This window comes from Terrapene carolina, unplaced genomic scaffold, assembly GCF_002925995.2.
Source record: "Terrapene carolina triunguis isolate 2854851 unplaced genomic scaffold, T_m_triunguis-2.0 Scaffold85, whole genome shotgun sequence".
Taxonomy (NCBI): Eukaryota; Metazoa; Chordata; order Testudines; family Emydidae; genus Terrapene; species Terrapene triunguis.
This window is the reverse complement of record NW_020664436.1, coordinates 16,407,352-16,422,364: the sequence shown is the minus strand read 5'-3', so window position 1 is coordinate 16,422,364 and position 15,013 is coordinate 16,407,352. Positions and strand designations below refer to the sequence as shown.

General features: G+C 42.4%; 1 protein-coding gene across 10 annotated transcripts in view; it reads left to right on the top strand.

Moving 5' to 3' along the window:
* Nucleotides 1-15,013, top strand: part of WDR64 (WD repeat domain 64) — a 151,884-nt gene that overhangs the window by 33,675 nt on the left and 103,196 nt on the right. For all 10 annotated transcript variants that reach the window (XM_026649661.1, XM_026649651.1, XM_026649656.1 and 7 more), the window contains one exon: nucleotides 2,237-2,266. In XM_026649661.1, coding sequence (XP_026505446.1) covers nucleotides 2,237-2,266 — 30 coding nt within the window. The remainder of the gene's footprint in view (nucleotides 1-2,236; nucleotides 2,267-15,013) is intronic.

Below are 15,013 nucleotides of genomic sequence, written 5' to 3'. Positions count from 1 at the left end.
CAGAGACCAAGATTCAAAAGGAACAGACCCTCCTGTCTCATCTTTAGTGGTATTTCCTCCAGGTCAGCTCTTCAGCATATTGGCAGGGTCATATGATATGAGGAAGCTTGCCTTGTAACTAAACTTATGAGTCTTGCAATGTGCATATAGAGGCCATTTCTCTCCTGGGTTGTCAGTTCATAAGCACTGCCTTTCATGAATAGACTCAGGTTTTATTTATCTTAAGGTTCTGATTGTACTTGATTAGATACTTGAATGGGTGCTGGGTTTTGGTTGCACATATTTCCCACTCGAGTCAGTGGCTCTGAATGAATCCATGGACAATGCTTGGTCTGATGTGAGTAGTGAATTTCTGGATCTTTATCATGCCATTTTTGGGTGCCCATCTAAGCGGAAACATTCCTCCTGGTATAATAGACTTAAGGACAAATTCTGCATTCTATACTGGTGTAAATCCAACATGCCTCTATCAAAGTCAATACACTGGTATGCACAAGCAACATATAGTTTGATTTAGTATTCTCCTGGAACCACTAACCTTACACAAAGTAGCTTTCAGGAGTCAAATTTGACTAAGCAATTGTATGGGACCCTGTAGCCCTTCCAGGTCAATTCCTTCAAAAAGTGTGTTCTCCTCATGTGAAGATTTTGGGACGGGGGCGGGGGGAGGGCTGGAATTGAGAATAATTGGAAGCCAGGGGAGGTGGAAATAGCAAGGAAGAAAAAAATTGTTTTACAAATGAAAACAGAAATAGTAAAGAGGATTCTAGTCATCCCACAGCGTATCTGTTTGCCTCATTCTACACTAATAAAAGAGTGGAAAATAAATGATTTCCAGCAAATTATTGCTTTGACAGCTGCATGTGTTATTTACATTACACAACTCTCCGAATGACTGATTCAGATTGGATGGGTTAGGACAGCTTTCAGCATCATCACTTAATTTATCAAGTGACACACTTCCATCATCCAAGTGTGCTGTGTAAATTGTTCAGATGTAATTATCTTCCAATGTAAATACAGCATAGAGGCTTTTCTAGACTGAGTGCTGTAATGTAAATCCCGCACATGCGCCCACATATCTTCAGCTATTAAAGCTTAAATTAGAGGCAAAGGAAAATTAATTATTAATTTCTAACCCAGTACATTCCTCTCTGAGGGCAAAATTCTACCTTCTTTCTAAGATGTATGTGGCTCTCACAGGCTGGCAGTGTTTGCCTGAAACACTCTAGATTGACAGCAAATGTTGAGCCCACTGGGAAGGGGTTAAATTTAAGGCCAAGATCTCATTACCCATCCCATCAGGTATAAGGGAGGGGCTTTCTAGAGAGGGAGGATCTAGGGTATGGTCTGATGAAGAGTGGTAGGAGCAGTCAGGCCTGGGCAGAACCCTGGAGGTGAAATCTGTTTTTAATGTTTTTGTCAATAAAGACAAACCTCAGGAAGCCAGTGGATTGTTAACTCTACTCAGCATGTGGAGTTTGTTTTAGGGAAGACTTGAAAAGGCAGCTTCCTGCTCAGTCTCCCACTGCAGCCAACAAGTGTTCCATACTTGCATCTCCAAAGGCAGAATTTGATCCTAGATTTTCTATGTATGATTGAAGCTGCCAGTAGAGGGTTTGGGGCACATCTGAGAGGAACCAGTGGCAAACGGATGATGGTGAGATCCTGGTGGGAGGAGGTGGCTGCCTGCCTGTGGGGATGCAGGAGAGAAAAGGTTGGTCCAGGATTCTCACTCTTGCAAGCTGAATAGGTCCATGTATAAAGAAAGAAACTAACTGATCTTCTTGGGAGTCAGGAGCCTTGCATCAGGGCAGGACTTAACGTGAATGCCATTATAAAAATGGACATATTGCACTTCTCTCTTTCCCTCAAGGATCTCAAAGTGCAGACAGATGGCAGTTATTGATTCCCATTTTACAGATACTGCATCTCTCTCTTTGTTGCTCTAAGTCACTGGCAGGGCTCCAGTAACTCCGACAGGGGGTATGGGCTTATTACAGGAGTGGGTGGGTGAAGTTCTGTGGCCTGACACGTGCAGGAGATCAGACTAGATGACCATGATGGTCCCTTCTGGTCTATGAGACATGGTTGGTTATTCCATTTGGTTTCAGATCCTAGAAAAAGCACAGCGACTAACTCTCTGTCTGTGGTGATTGGTGAACTGACTGTGCTCAGATTTTTAATTCCCTTGCCAGCTACTGATTATCTTTTTCTTTTTTTGTTTTGTTTTCAGATGAGGGTTCTGACAAGCACAAACATTGCAGTAAGTTTGGTTTTTTTACCCCCTTCTAATTAGATAGAATAATGTTTACTTTCTAATTATTTCACTTCATTAACTGTTGATTTTTAATTGAAAATTCTAAAATTCTTTTTCTCCTTGAGTCTCCTGCATAATTGTGCATAGTGCTGCATGTCAGGACATTCTGGTTCAATTCTTTCCTCTCAATTACAGAGAAGTTTGGGTATTTGTTTCCCTGGATGGAAGGATGCTTCAGATAAGTATTTCTTCCACCAAATGCCTCTTCCCTCCCAACCCCCCGCACCCAGCCCCAACCCCCTTGTATATCTTTCCAACATCTTTTCTGAAGCTGTAGGGTAAGAGGTGACATTCAGTTGACACTACAATTTTAGTAAGAAAAACTGTCATGCTGAGTAGGGAAATACAGTTCTATCAATTCCTAATTGCGTCGTATGGGTGATTGACTGACATACATGAATACACCCTGAAGGCTAAATTTTACCCTGAGAATAGCACTGCAGATCTTAGGAAAGCACATTACCTCAGAGGATTTGAGGACCAAAGTCTGTCATCAATCCAAACAGCTGATGTGACCCCTTGCTGCAGTCAATGCAGATATTCTGTCCCTTAGGGCCAGTGCATTTATGCTGACAGATCCGCCAAAGCAGGTGTCGCTTAAGAGGAAATAAAGGTATTTTAGGCCACGCACCCAACTTCTCCAACTACCACCCACCGAAAAAGGCAGCTCAGTAGCCAGTTTGTGCATCAAAACTTATAACTGATGTTGCAAGGACTAATTTGACCTTTGTAGTCACTACAGGGATGTATTTTAAAATAGACACACATGATTCTGAAGAGATAGCAGAAACACCCTCCCATGCACAAGTAGGTGTGTATTATTTTGGTCAGGCTATGGAAGCCAGCTATGGCTTGTGTTATCTGCTACTGTTTGAGCATTGGCACCTTCCTAACTTAATAGATCTCAGTGTTAATATCCTTATATCAGATCACCCATAACATTCTGCGGTTTTTATAGATGTTGTCAGAAGTGGTTAAAACAGTCTGTGGTATGCATGTCAATGAAGTGGAAATCGCACCAAATGTCTGGCTGTGCCAACCCACAAGCTAGTATTATGGTGTCACAACCAAACACAGGGGTTAAATGCCTTGCATAAATCCTATGCTTGTCTGACATGGGCCTCAAAATTCTGTAGTCCCCAGTGCTTTGCTGAAGGATTCATCCTGTGAATGTAAATGTGATTTGAAGGAAGGTCCAACAGGAGCAAGGTGTTCTTTGACTCTTTTTAAATGTAACAATTGTGGAAAATATTGTTTAGGAAAGGGGATACTGCTGCATCACGGCACAGCTTTTTGTTGTTGTTGTTGTTGTTTTCATTGCTTGTTTGTTTTTTGTGGGTTTTTTTTTTTTTTTAGTAGTAACCCTGATTTTTCTAAACAAACATGAATGAACTTTCAGTATTTTGGAAACATTTAGGATGATTTTGTTGCCTGCTGGTTGGAGAATATACCATTGGGTATTTTGCAGTGATAATGAGTTACTTTGTTGTGTAGACCTGGCGTTAGTGTTATTGTTTTGTTTTGGTTTAAATTTGTGCTGGCATAGCTATGTCAGGCATGTGAAAAACATCACTCTCCTTATTGATGTAGTTAGGCTGGCAAAAGCCCCCATGTAGACACAGTTTATACAGGCAAAATATTCCGTTTACCAGCACACGTTATGCCATTTGGGGAGGTGGTTTAACCTGTGTAAGCAGTGTCCCCACTAGGAGCCTGTGTCAGTATAGCTATGCTAGCAAAGTCTTTGTAGTGTAGATTAGCCCTAATCTTGGATCTCTGGGATTAGCTATTGGTCACTGCCTTTTGAATACAAATATTAACAATAACTTTTAACAATTTTTGTTTGTTTTGGGGTTCAATAAACCAACAAGATTTAAGGAGCTAAAGCTAAGGGGTAAATCCCCTTAAGCTTCTTCCTCCTCCTCCTCTACTTCCATATGAGCAGCAGGCTGGTGGCTGAGGCTACAGCCTGGCTGAGCAATGGCTGTGTAGCCTTGGCCCTCCACTTCAGGAATGCCTCATGCTGCTCCATGTATCAGGTGTGGAGGCACACTTGTGCTTACACCCCTCTTTTGTTGGCCATTCCCACAGCACCCCAGTGCAAGCCGACACAGTTCCTCCCTCTGCCATCCCACAGAGGAGAGGGCAGTTTGGTAGCCTGCTCCCTCGTGGTTTGCAGGTGCAGACGTGCTTTGTCCTGCTCTGCAAGGACAAGACCAAGGTTAGGTGTTAGGGAATGCACCTGGGGATGCCAGAGAGCAGGGGCTGGGAAGTGAAGCCAATGTTGCATTGGGAAATAGGTAGCTGTTGCCTCCAGGATAAGGCGCTTGGTGTATCCCCCAACACCTCGGGTGTCTCCTCCAGAGATGGCATACCAGGGTACTGATCCTGGACTGCCTTCCCCTGGGGATAAGGGACCACCCTTCACCGGGGTGGCAATCAGCCACCAAAACGTGCTCTCAGATGTTGGAGCACCTCCTGGACTAGTAAGGGGTCCCTCCCTTCTACCCCTCATCTCCCATCCTAGGGACAATACGTTTTTATTTATCTGTGTATGTATGTCAGACAGTCCTCCCCTCACTAGTCAACTAGCCCTCCTCTTGCCCTTCTCCTGACTCACTGACACACTGCAAATTGAAATCAAAATGGCCACTATTGGACTTCCTGTTCTGGGTTAGAAAAGGTCAAAAGTAATGTTGAAACCAGTGTTTTGATATGTCAGGAATGAACTGTTGCTGAATAGTTCATTCTGCAAAAGACTTCAAGATTTTGACTTTTCATCCTGAATCAGGATGAAAGAAAATTTCAAAATATTTTTCATGGGACAGAAACTCCATTTTCCAGCCAGCTCGAATATGTGCTGTTATAAAATTAGTCTTTCTGGAACTCCTTAGGAACCAAAGATATGTTTTAAAAAATAAAGAGTGCATATTAAAATTGTAGTTTTCCTTTCAGTTGTCTGTATCTGAACTCTTAGTAAAATTTCAGGGACAGCTACTCAGCTGATATAAATCTCTGCATCTCCAGTAACTTTATGGGTGCTGTGTCAAATTACACAAGCTGAGGTCATAGCCCCAGCAGCTAAATTAGTGTTAGAATGAAGAGCTGTGAATAATGTGTTGCTGTATCTCCTGATTAATTTCTGGATAGCTGGACAGCTTTGTTTTGCAGGACTTATGTTTCTGTTCCCAGATCTTCAGAAACATCATGGTAGAATTAACAATCCGTTCTTCTCTGTCTGAAATTAAGACATTTTCATCTGAATTAATATGGTCTGTGATGCCACTTTTAGATCATCCATCAATCTGTATCTTTTATGAAAATGAAGTGAGGCTGGATGCCAAATTAAGTGAGAAAATCTCTCTGAACTCTCCATCTGCTGATAGATAATTCTCAGCAGCAGTGCTCTTGCCATTGTATTGCAGAATAACATCTTATGCTCCTTCCAGTCTAAGTTCTCATAGCATTTTAAAAAACTGAGATTCATGAAACCATGATAGGAAAGGAATGGTCCCATTTAAAAGACAGGAAAGTCAAGGCACAGGGAGGGTGTGAGTTTGACCAATATAACACAGCAACTGTGTGGCAGATCCAGGACTAAAAGCCAAGTCTCCTGGAATACTTGTACAATCTGAACCTTTCCAAATACCAGATAGTTAAGAAGAACCTGAGTTGTCAGTAGATCCTTTCCTATTTTGCTTTATGGTTTTATGGACAAACAAACCTGATTTCATTCTTTGATGAGATTACAAGTTTGGTTGATAAAGATAACTACATAAATGTAATATATCTTGACTTGTGTATGGCATTTGACTTAGTACTGCCCAACATGCTGGTTTAAACCTTAGCACTGTACAACAGCAATAAAATGCATGTTAAATGGCTTAGGACCTGGCTAATGGACATGTCTCAAAGTAGTTGTAAATTGGAATCATCAGTGAATGGGGGTGTTTCTAGTGGGATTCCACAGGGATCTGTACTAGGCCTGATGCTAGTCAACTTTTTCATCAGTAATCCTGAAGTAGATATAAATTCACTGGTGATAAAAGCTGTGGATGACACAAAGATTGGTGGAGTGGTAAATAGTGATGAGGACAGGGCAGTCATACAGAGCAATCTGGGTTGCTTGGTAAGCTGGGCCCATTCAAACAAAATGCATTTTAATATAGCCAAATACAAAGTTATACGTCTAGTCCCAAAGACTGCAGTCTAGTTATACGTCTCGTCCCAATGGGGGACGGCATCCTGGAAAGCAGTGACTCTGAAAAGGAGTTAGGGGTCATAGTGAACAAGCAACTGAACATGAGCTCCCAGTGCGATGCTGTGGCAAAAAGGGCTAATGTGATCCTTAGATGTGTGAACGGGAGGGGCGGGGAGTAGGAGTAGGGAGATGAATTTATTTCTGTATACAGTGTTGGTAAGACCAGTACTAGAATACTGCATGCCGTTCTGGTGTTCATATTTTTAAAAAGATGTTGAAAAATTGAAGAGGGCGCAGAAAAGAGCCACAAATTATTTGAGGATTAGAGAAAATGCCTTATAGTGAAAGACCAAAAGAAATAAATATGTTTAGCTTCCCAAAATGAAGATTGAGAGGTGATTTGATTACAGTGTATATGTACCTCCCTGGGAGAAAATACTGGTTACTAAAGGCCTCTAATCTAGCAGAGAAAGGCATAACAAGAAGAATGGCTGGAAGCTGAAGCCAGACAAATTGAAATTAGAAACAAGGCACAGATTTTTAACAGTGAAGCTGATGAAGAGTTGTGAATATTTGCTCTGTCATGGTATGACTGGGAGTGAAGACAGTTTGTTGTGGTCTTCTCTTGGTCCTTAAAATATCAACAACCTGGGCCAACAAAACCAAAGCAAAAAACGTTCTCTGGGACAGATAGAGTAATGCCACACTCTTGTTTGCTGTCTTTACATTTCCAGAGCAGTAAAATAATGCCTTTTTTGCCAGTCGGACAGGATTGACTCTGTTCTCCTCCACAAAAGAATAGCTGGTCCAACGCTTTTTAACAGTTCCGCAGGAATTCCACAGATTCCTGCCACATAGCTATAGATTATCTCTGCTGCCAAGAGGTTTACCTGCATGACACTTGTCAGTATGTAAGGCTAATCTGTTAACATGCTGAAGCCTTCTTCAGGGCTTGGTACTGCTAGTTTCTGAGCACTCACAAATCCTAGGCCTTTTACTAGGACTTATGTTGGCTGTGTTATGTTTCATGTGTCAGGGCAGCGCCATATTATTGCCTAGGCCGACAAGGCCCAGGCCTTGGGCGGCAAATTTGCAGGGGCGGAAGCTCCCCTCCGCGCACCGCCCCCCTGCTCCAGCTCAACCTCCGCCTCCTCAGCAAGCATGCCACCGCGTCCTGTTTCTCTCCCCTCCCAGCGCTTGCGCCGCGAAACAGCTGTTTCACGGGGCAGGGAGGGAGGGGGGAAGAGGGGGAACGCCGCGCGCTGGGGAAGAGGCGGGGCTGGGGGCGGGGATCTGGGGAAGGGATCCAATAGGGGAAGGGAGGGGGTGGAGTTGGGGTGGGGAATTTGGGGAAGGGGTTGGAATAGGGGCGGGGAAAGGGCAGAGTCGGGGCGGGGCCGGGGCGGCAATTATTGCCCGGCCTAGGGGCGGCAAAATTATTAATCCGCCACTATATCAGGGGCTTTCATTTTGGATCTTATCACCTTTCAAAGTGTACAGCACTGTATGTTCCTGTTTATCTTTATTGGCAGTGCTGATGCTTTTTTGTTCTTGCATATACCTCCATGAGGTTGGCCGTGGCTATTTCATGGAAGGAACCCATCTCTCTCTCTCTCTCTCTCTCTCTCTGGCTTTCCACCTACAGTATAATGGTACCTTCTGGCCTTAATATTCATGATCCCCTGGTGTAATTTCAGTGGAGTTATGAAAGATGAATTTGGCAAAGACGCTTTTAAAATGTGAATCCTCAACTCATATGTATTAAAAAAAGAAAAAGAAAAATCGTTCTTTCACTGCTCTTTCCAGTGCCCACTTGTTCCTGTGCATTTCTCCATGCTGAATTTCTTCATGACTGACAATTTTTAATAAACTGATGCAGCACACATCTTTGTATCCATTTTTTGCTGTTGCATTATGCAAAAATAAATCTGCATATAAATAACATTTTAAGGCAATAAGGGACATATTTGGAGTTCAGATTGTTTTGTTATCTTGCAATCTGTTGGTATATACACAAATAGCAGGTGGTGTGTGTTATGATTGAATTTTCCCGATACTTTTTTTTTTAGTCTGTCAGTCAGTAATGGCTTATCTCTTCAAAACAGGATAATCTTATAGAAGAAACTATGTCTTGGTTGGTGTCCTTGGTCAAAATTCCCCTCTGTTGTAGTGGGGACTGTACACCAGTTTTCTCCCTATCTGCCTTCTTCCTCCCACCGAGAACTGTTTGCATTGCAGTGGACCATTAAATGATTGTTGGAGATGTACACAGGCTGTTTTGTGTGAATGTATAATTAGATATAAACTAGTTCTTGTGACACTCATTGGAGTCTTCAGGAATGTCAGGTGCTACATCAATATAAGATCATTATAGTTCATTACGAATAATCACGATGAGCTTTTAGTATAACAATTTTTTACTAAAGGATAAATTTATACTCGTGTGTGTGTGTTTGCTTGCTTGCTCGCTCAAACAAGACTATTAATTCCAAATCCTCTTCCTCTTGTGAAGGATATGGCCTATGTATTACTCTGTGTCCTGAACTTTCATATTCCCTCAACCCTTCAAAAATACCATCACACACACACACACACACACACACACTTAACCTTCAAACCTACTGCTTTTAAAAGGCTCTCAAATTTATCAACTGTGCAAGTGTCTTTCTCCTTGTTAGTGAAAATGCCATCTAAGTAATGCTCAGTCCTCTGATAAACATCTTGGCTTATATAATAAAATGGCTGGACTGTTGCCCATATTGTACTGTATTCAACAAAGCCCTGCCTGTATTACTTAGTATCGACTCCTTGCAGGCCTTCCCCCGTACTGTATAATTACAGCGACTTAAGTCTGGTTGCAAATAGTTTTGTTCTCTGCCTAACTGGGGGAAAAGGATCCTGGGGCCTCATAACTGGGTCCCGTTTCACTGCTAATCCTTGAGGGGATTAATAGTCATAGCCATTCTGACGCAGAAGGGTTTCACTGAGGTGCTGCAGAGCATTAAGGTAAGTCTACATAGCAACGCATGGATGCATATTCCTTATAGCATTTGCCTAGGGACTAACTGCTGCCAAGTTCTATTTTGAGAGTATCTAGTTTGCTGGTTAGAGTTTAGTGCTGAAACCTATATTCCGCGGCTAGTTGGTGGTTCTGCATCTTAGGGAGGAGGAAAAAATTGAGAGAGTTACACTGAGAGATTGGAATAGTCTAATCAAAATGGAGCTAAACTTTTCCTTCCTTACTCTAGTGGGGAGAATAAAATGTTAAGTGTTGGAAAATTCACACAGTTTAAGTCAATACTCAGGATGCAGTTTGAAAGTCTAACTACTCCTAAATTCAATGTGGCAGGTGTTGGTAGTTTAAATGAGTATTTCCAGATTTTCTGACAGTACAAGTTCTAAATTCTGCTTATTTGTGCCAGTGTAAGTCTGAAATAACTCTACTGACCATAGGTCTTCACAGGTTTAAATTGGAGCAGAATTCAGCTGTAAGATTTTTAGAACAAGACTTCCAATTCCTGTTTCTGGAAGATTTTTTTTTAATGATAGATATGATTTTTTCTGGCTTTCTAACTTATTTATTTTATAGTAGTAAGATATTTGTTTTAAATGATCTATTTACAAACTTTAAGGCAATGTTGCAATAGAATTGGCTTCCAACAGTGTATATGTAGTGCAACTCTTCAGATTTCTGGAACTCCATAGGGTTTTGCACATATACTGTTTAGTTGTAAGTATTATGTTTTAAGTAGGAATTAACAAGCTATATAACTTTCACTTATCTTTTCTCTGCTTTAAAACAAATAGCAGTGAAGGAGGGAAGAAAGCTATCTAATCAGATTGGGTTTAAACTGTCTTCTCTATCCACTGCCTTTGCATAAACCATTTTCCTCTCTCCCCACCATGATCACTACTGAGACCTAGAAAAAAGTGAATCTAATACTGCTCTCTTGTTCTGTAATGTCAACTCTCCTCTGCCTTCAGAGTTAGATGCGAAAGTGGTAGGTGCCTTCTAAAAACCATAGAGAGAGAGGGCAACCTCAGAACGTGCTACCTCTATACTTGGGGAAGAAAATCTTCAAGAAAAAACATGAAATTCTTTTATTTGTGGTCTGGATTTTGAGTGTGCAGGAGCTGAATGTGATAGTTTCTATTTAATCCAAATCTGTCACCCTCCCCCACATGCACCCACACCATAGCTGCACATACCATTACTTTCCCTTACTGAATAGCACTGGAGATGATTCTCTTCCCTTGCAATTATTTTAACTGCTTGTCCACCACCTGACTCCACAAAGCATAGATTTTTGCCTTGCAAAATTGTAGTGGTCTCCCTTTCGGAAATGACAGGGTTGTTTTGCTTCATTAAAATGGTCCCCTGTTCTTTCCAACAGTGAAGCAAACAATACACTGAGTTTACACCTGATGGTAGGACTACATTCCAACTTTTCAGCTCTAATAGTCACTTCCCAAATCAAGAGGGTGTGACCCCTCAGATAGAAGTAAACAGAAGGCAGTATATCACCCAAGGATCATGCACCTCTTCTAGAGTAACTGTACCACTACCCAATTACTAGAAGCAGAGTACTGTCCATGGGAAATATTGCCTCCTATGTATGGTGTTGCTCATAAAGCATTAGCTGCACCACCACTCAACATGCCTCTCCATTATACACAGGGCTGGCTCCAGGCACCAGCTTACCAAGCAGGTGCTTGGGGCGGCCACTCCGGAGAGGGACAGCACGTCCAGCTGTTCGGCGGCAATTCGGCAGATGGTCCCTCACTCCTGCTCGGAGCGAAGGACCTCCTGCCAAATTGCCGCCGCAGATTGCAATCGCGGCTTTTTGTTTGTTTGTTTGGCTGCTTGGGGCGGCCAAAACCCTGGAGCCAGCCCTGATTATACACTCAGCTATTCTGTACTTCTCAGCTTAATCCTTTGATTCTTTCCACCTACATAATTATGCAGAACCTCTAAATGCCCTCTCAGCATGGGTTTCAACCCTAAACTCTAAAGAGCAAACCAGAGACTCACATGTGGCTGCCCTGCTCTTAGAGATACAAGGTGGGTGACGTAATATCTTTTATTGGACCAACTTCTGTTGGTGAGACAGACAAGAAGAGTTCTGTGTAACTTCAAAAACTTGCCTCTCACCAACAGAAGTTGGTCCAATAACAAATATTATCTCCTCCATCTTGTCTCTCTAATATAGTGGGACCAACACGGCTACAACAACACTGATCTGCTTTTGTAAGTCAGTACAATTGGGGTCCCAGCTAATTTATGTAACCCCAAGTTTATGGGCCAGTTGTTTCTTCTGTTCTTGAGCAAAAAGCACTTGATCCCAGCTGTCACATCTGTCAGTTTTGGTCTAGTTATTAACCATGGACCCTGTATCTGCCTATTACATAATCATGCTTTGTGGCCTTAGGTGTGGTGTGTTACAGACAATTCTGCAAAAATAACCACTGTCCTGGCTGAAACCATGGCTACCTTCTGACATACTCCAGGGACAAAAAGATTTGTTCCCTTGATACGACCTGCACAACTTGCACAATGCTTGAAATATCCAATGAATTGGTGGTTGGCCGTTATCACAAGAGAGTCCCTTCCTCTAGCATCTTCCCAATTCTCATCCTTCTCAAACTGGCCTCTGTAAAATCAGATCATTAGACTTCCTCCCTGGCTTTAGCTTAGCTGAGCTCCCCACCATAACTGGCTGCCACTGACTTGCCTGAGTTTAAGGCAGGAGCTGCAGCCAACAGCAGCAGCTCAGTCAGCCTTTCTTTTAGACAAAGACAAAGGCCCTGGATAAATTTTTCAAGCAGTCAATGAAATCTGAAACTGATGCTTTGCCTTTTTTGCCTCTGAGAAGCAGACACACAACATTGCAGTAGTTTACTCTTCTTAGATTCGGAATGCATTTGAAACGTCTAACAGCTGCTGGCATAATTCAGGGTGACAAATCATTTTATAAGGGAAAACTCTTCTTGCCTTCCAAGTGCAGGAGCACCATCCTCTGCTTCTTGTCTGATTGCACTTCCTTTGCAATCAGATTACTTGATCCTTGTTCAGATCTAGCACATGCTTTTCAACCTTTTGCAATGGTGAGGCTGGGTACCTCCATATGCAACAAAAAAGAGGGCTGGATATGTTTGATTGAAAGGTCTGGTCAGGAAAGAATATCTGTTTGTCACTGTCATTTCTATCCCATCTTTTATTTATAATGACATACGGATACAAGCTGCTGCTTGTTGGGCATAACCCTCTCGCTGCCCATATTGCCCTGGAAGCTTAGGGTATGTCTATACTCAATAAAAGACCCACGGCATGACATAGATGTGACTGGTCCAGGTCAGCTGACTTGAGCTTGCAGGCCTTAGGTACTTGGGCTATAAAATTGCAGTTTAGATGTTTGCACTCAGGCTGGAGCCAGGGCTCTGAGACTCTGTAAGGGGGGTTGGATCTCAGAGCCTGGGCTCCAGTCCAAGCTCAAATGTCTACACTGCACTTTTATAGCCCCAGAGTGCAAGCTTGAGTCAGCTGATCCAGATTCTGAGAATTGGTGCCGTGTTTTTTATTATGGTGTAGATATATCCTTAGTGTCTACACAGACAGACAGCACTTTGGTTTTTAAGGTCTTTTCTAAGCAACACTCAAGCAGTGAGTTTTATCTGCCTTGTCAGGCAGCAGGGCAGTAGAGGAGGAATTAGAAGACCTGTGTTCTATCTCCAGCTCTGCTACTTGCTGTGTGAACTTGGGAAAATCATATAAGCTCTCTGCACCTATACCAGCCATCTGTAAAATGGTGTTATGTTAATGATACTCACCTTTGTAAGGAACTGAGATCTGCAAATAAAAAATGCAAAGCAGTATCATCTTTTTGAAGTTCCTATGTGCAAGTCTGAGTAACATAGCGATAATTTCCTTTTAAATTGCACAAAATATGTGGGAAGAGAATTATATCTCCTCTGATTTACCAAATACTTTTTAAATTTCTGAATTCCAACATAAAGTGAGCAGTGATTTAACAAAAGTGAAAGCATTCATAACCTCTGGCTCTTGCTCTTACCAGCAGACAAAGGGTGCATAGATTATATGCTTTGTAAAGAAAACCTCCACATTACATAAAACCACAAAAATCCACAGAAAAGTCTAATACATTCCCATACAACATCACCTCTCTTTTTTCTTAATAAATGGTCTAACTCTGAATGTTAAAGACAGCCAAGATTACATTCAGTCGGAAGTAAAAATGAATACATAGATCTAAGAGGATACTAACAATTCCTATTTCAACTCCACTGAATACAAATCACTCATAATTTATTATATTTCTCATTCTTACTCTACATAAGGTGCACGCCCCAGCTGCTTGTGATTGTAAAACAAATACAAAATTGTATTATGAGCTACCTGACATCAGCAGGTGGAAAGGAGTCTGAAATCCATATGAATGCACTATAGAGTGGGAACCAGAGCTAAAAATATTTTTCTCTTGGGTACTGGAGTGAGTAATATCTGTTAAAACTAAAACTTCATGCTCTGGAAAAAATAACCTCCACACTTTGTGTCAGTCTAAATATCCATTTTTGAGCCAGTGGTATAGACATTTGTACCTGTTTTTTTATCTTTTTGTGTCACCAAAGATGTTATAGTTTTTTCATAAAAAGGGGAGGCAGGGAGAGAGTTTCAGTGGTATATAAAATATTTTAGCTACAGGAGGTGATGACTTCTGACTGCCAAAAATTCTTACCATTCTAATTTAAGTGATTTAGGAGCACACATTCCATTAATTTTGGAGCTTGTGCACCTAAGTCACTTATATGCTTTTGAAAATTCCACCCCAGCAAGGATGTGTACATGGAGGAGAAAACATTTGTTTCCACCTCTTTTGTCTTTAGTATTATAAGAATTCTCCTTCCACCGGGCAGTGGAATGCGGTAATTTATCTTCTGAAACACCAGGTTTCTCCTCCCCTGATTGAATTAGGAAGGTCCATCCCCTGACTGAGTTAGGAAGGTCCAATCACCTAGAGATTGAGTGTCCCAAGAGGATGTAAATGTAGTTGGCACTCGACTCTTTTGTTTGAGGAGGCTTACGCAAGCGCTGGAAGCTCCCTAGAAAGGGGGGCCAGCAGTGGCTGGACCATGGCCCTTCTCCCTGAGGTCCCACCCTCACTCTGCCTTTTCCCACCCCCGCTCTTCCTCTTCCCCCAAGGCCCTGTCCCATCCACTCCTCACTCCTTTCTGCCACTGGGGTGAAGAGGCCGAGCAGGAGTGGGGCCTCAGGGCAGAGCACAGGCGGAGCGTGTGCAGGGTCACAGCACTGGTGCCGGTGGCCCCCTACATTTCTAAGGAGCTTCTGGTGGCAGTGCTCCAAAGGCGGTGGGCCGGCACACCTCCAAAGGGAGATGAGCCAGGGCCGCATACAGAATTTTTCCCCTTGCAGGGCCACTGTTTTGGGGGGATGCTAAGCCTCCCCAACCCTCTTA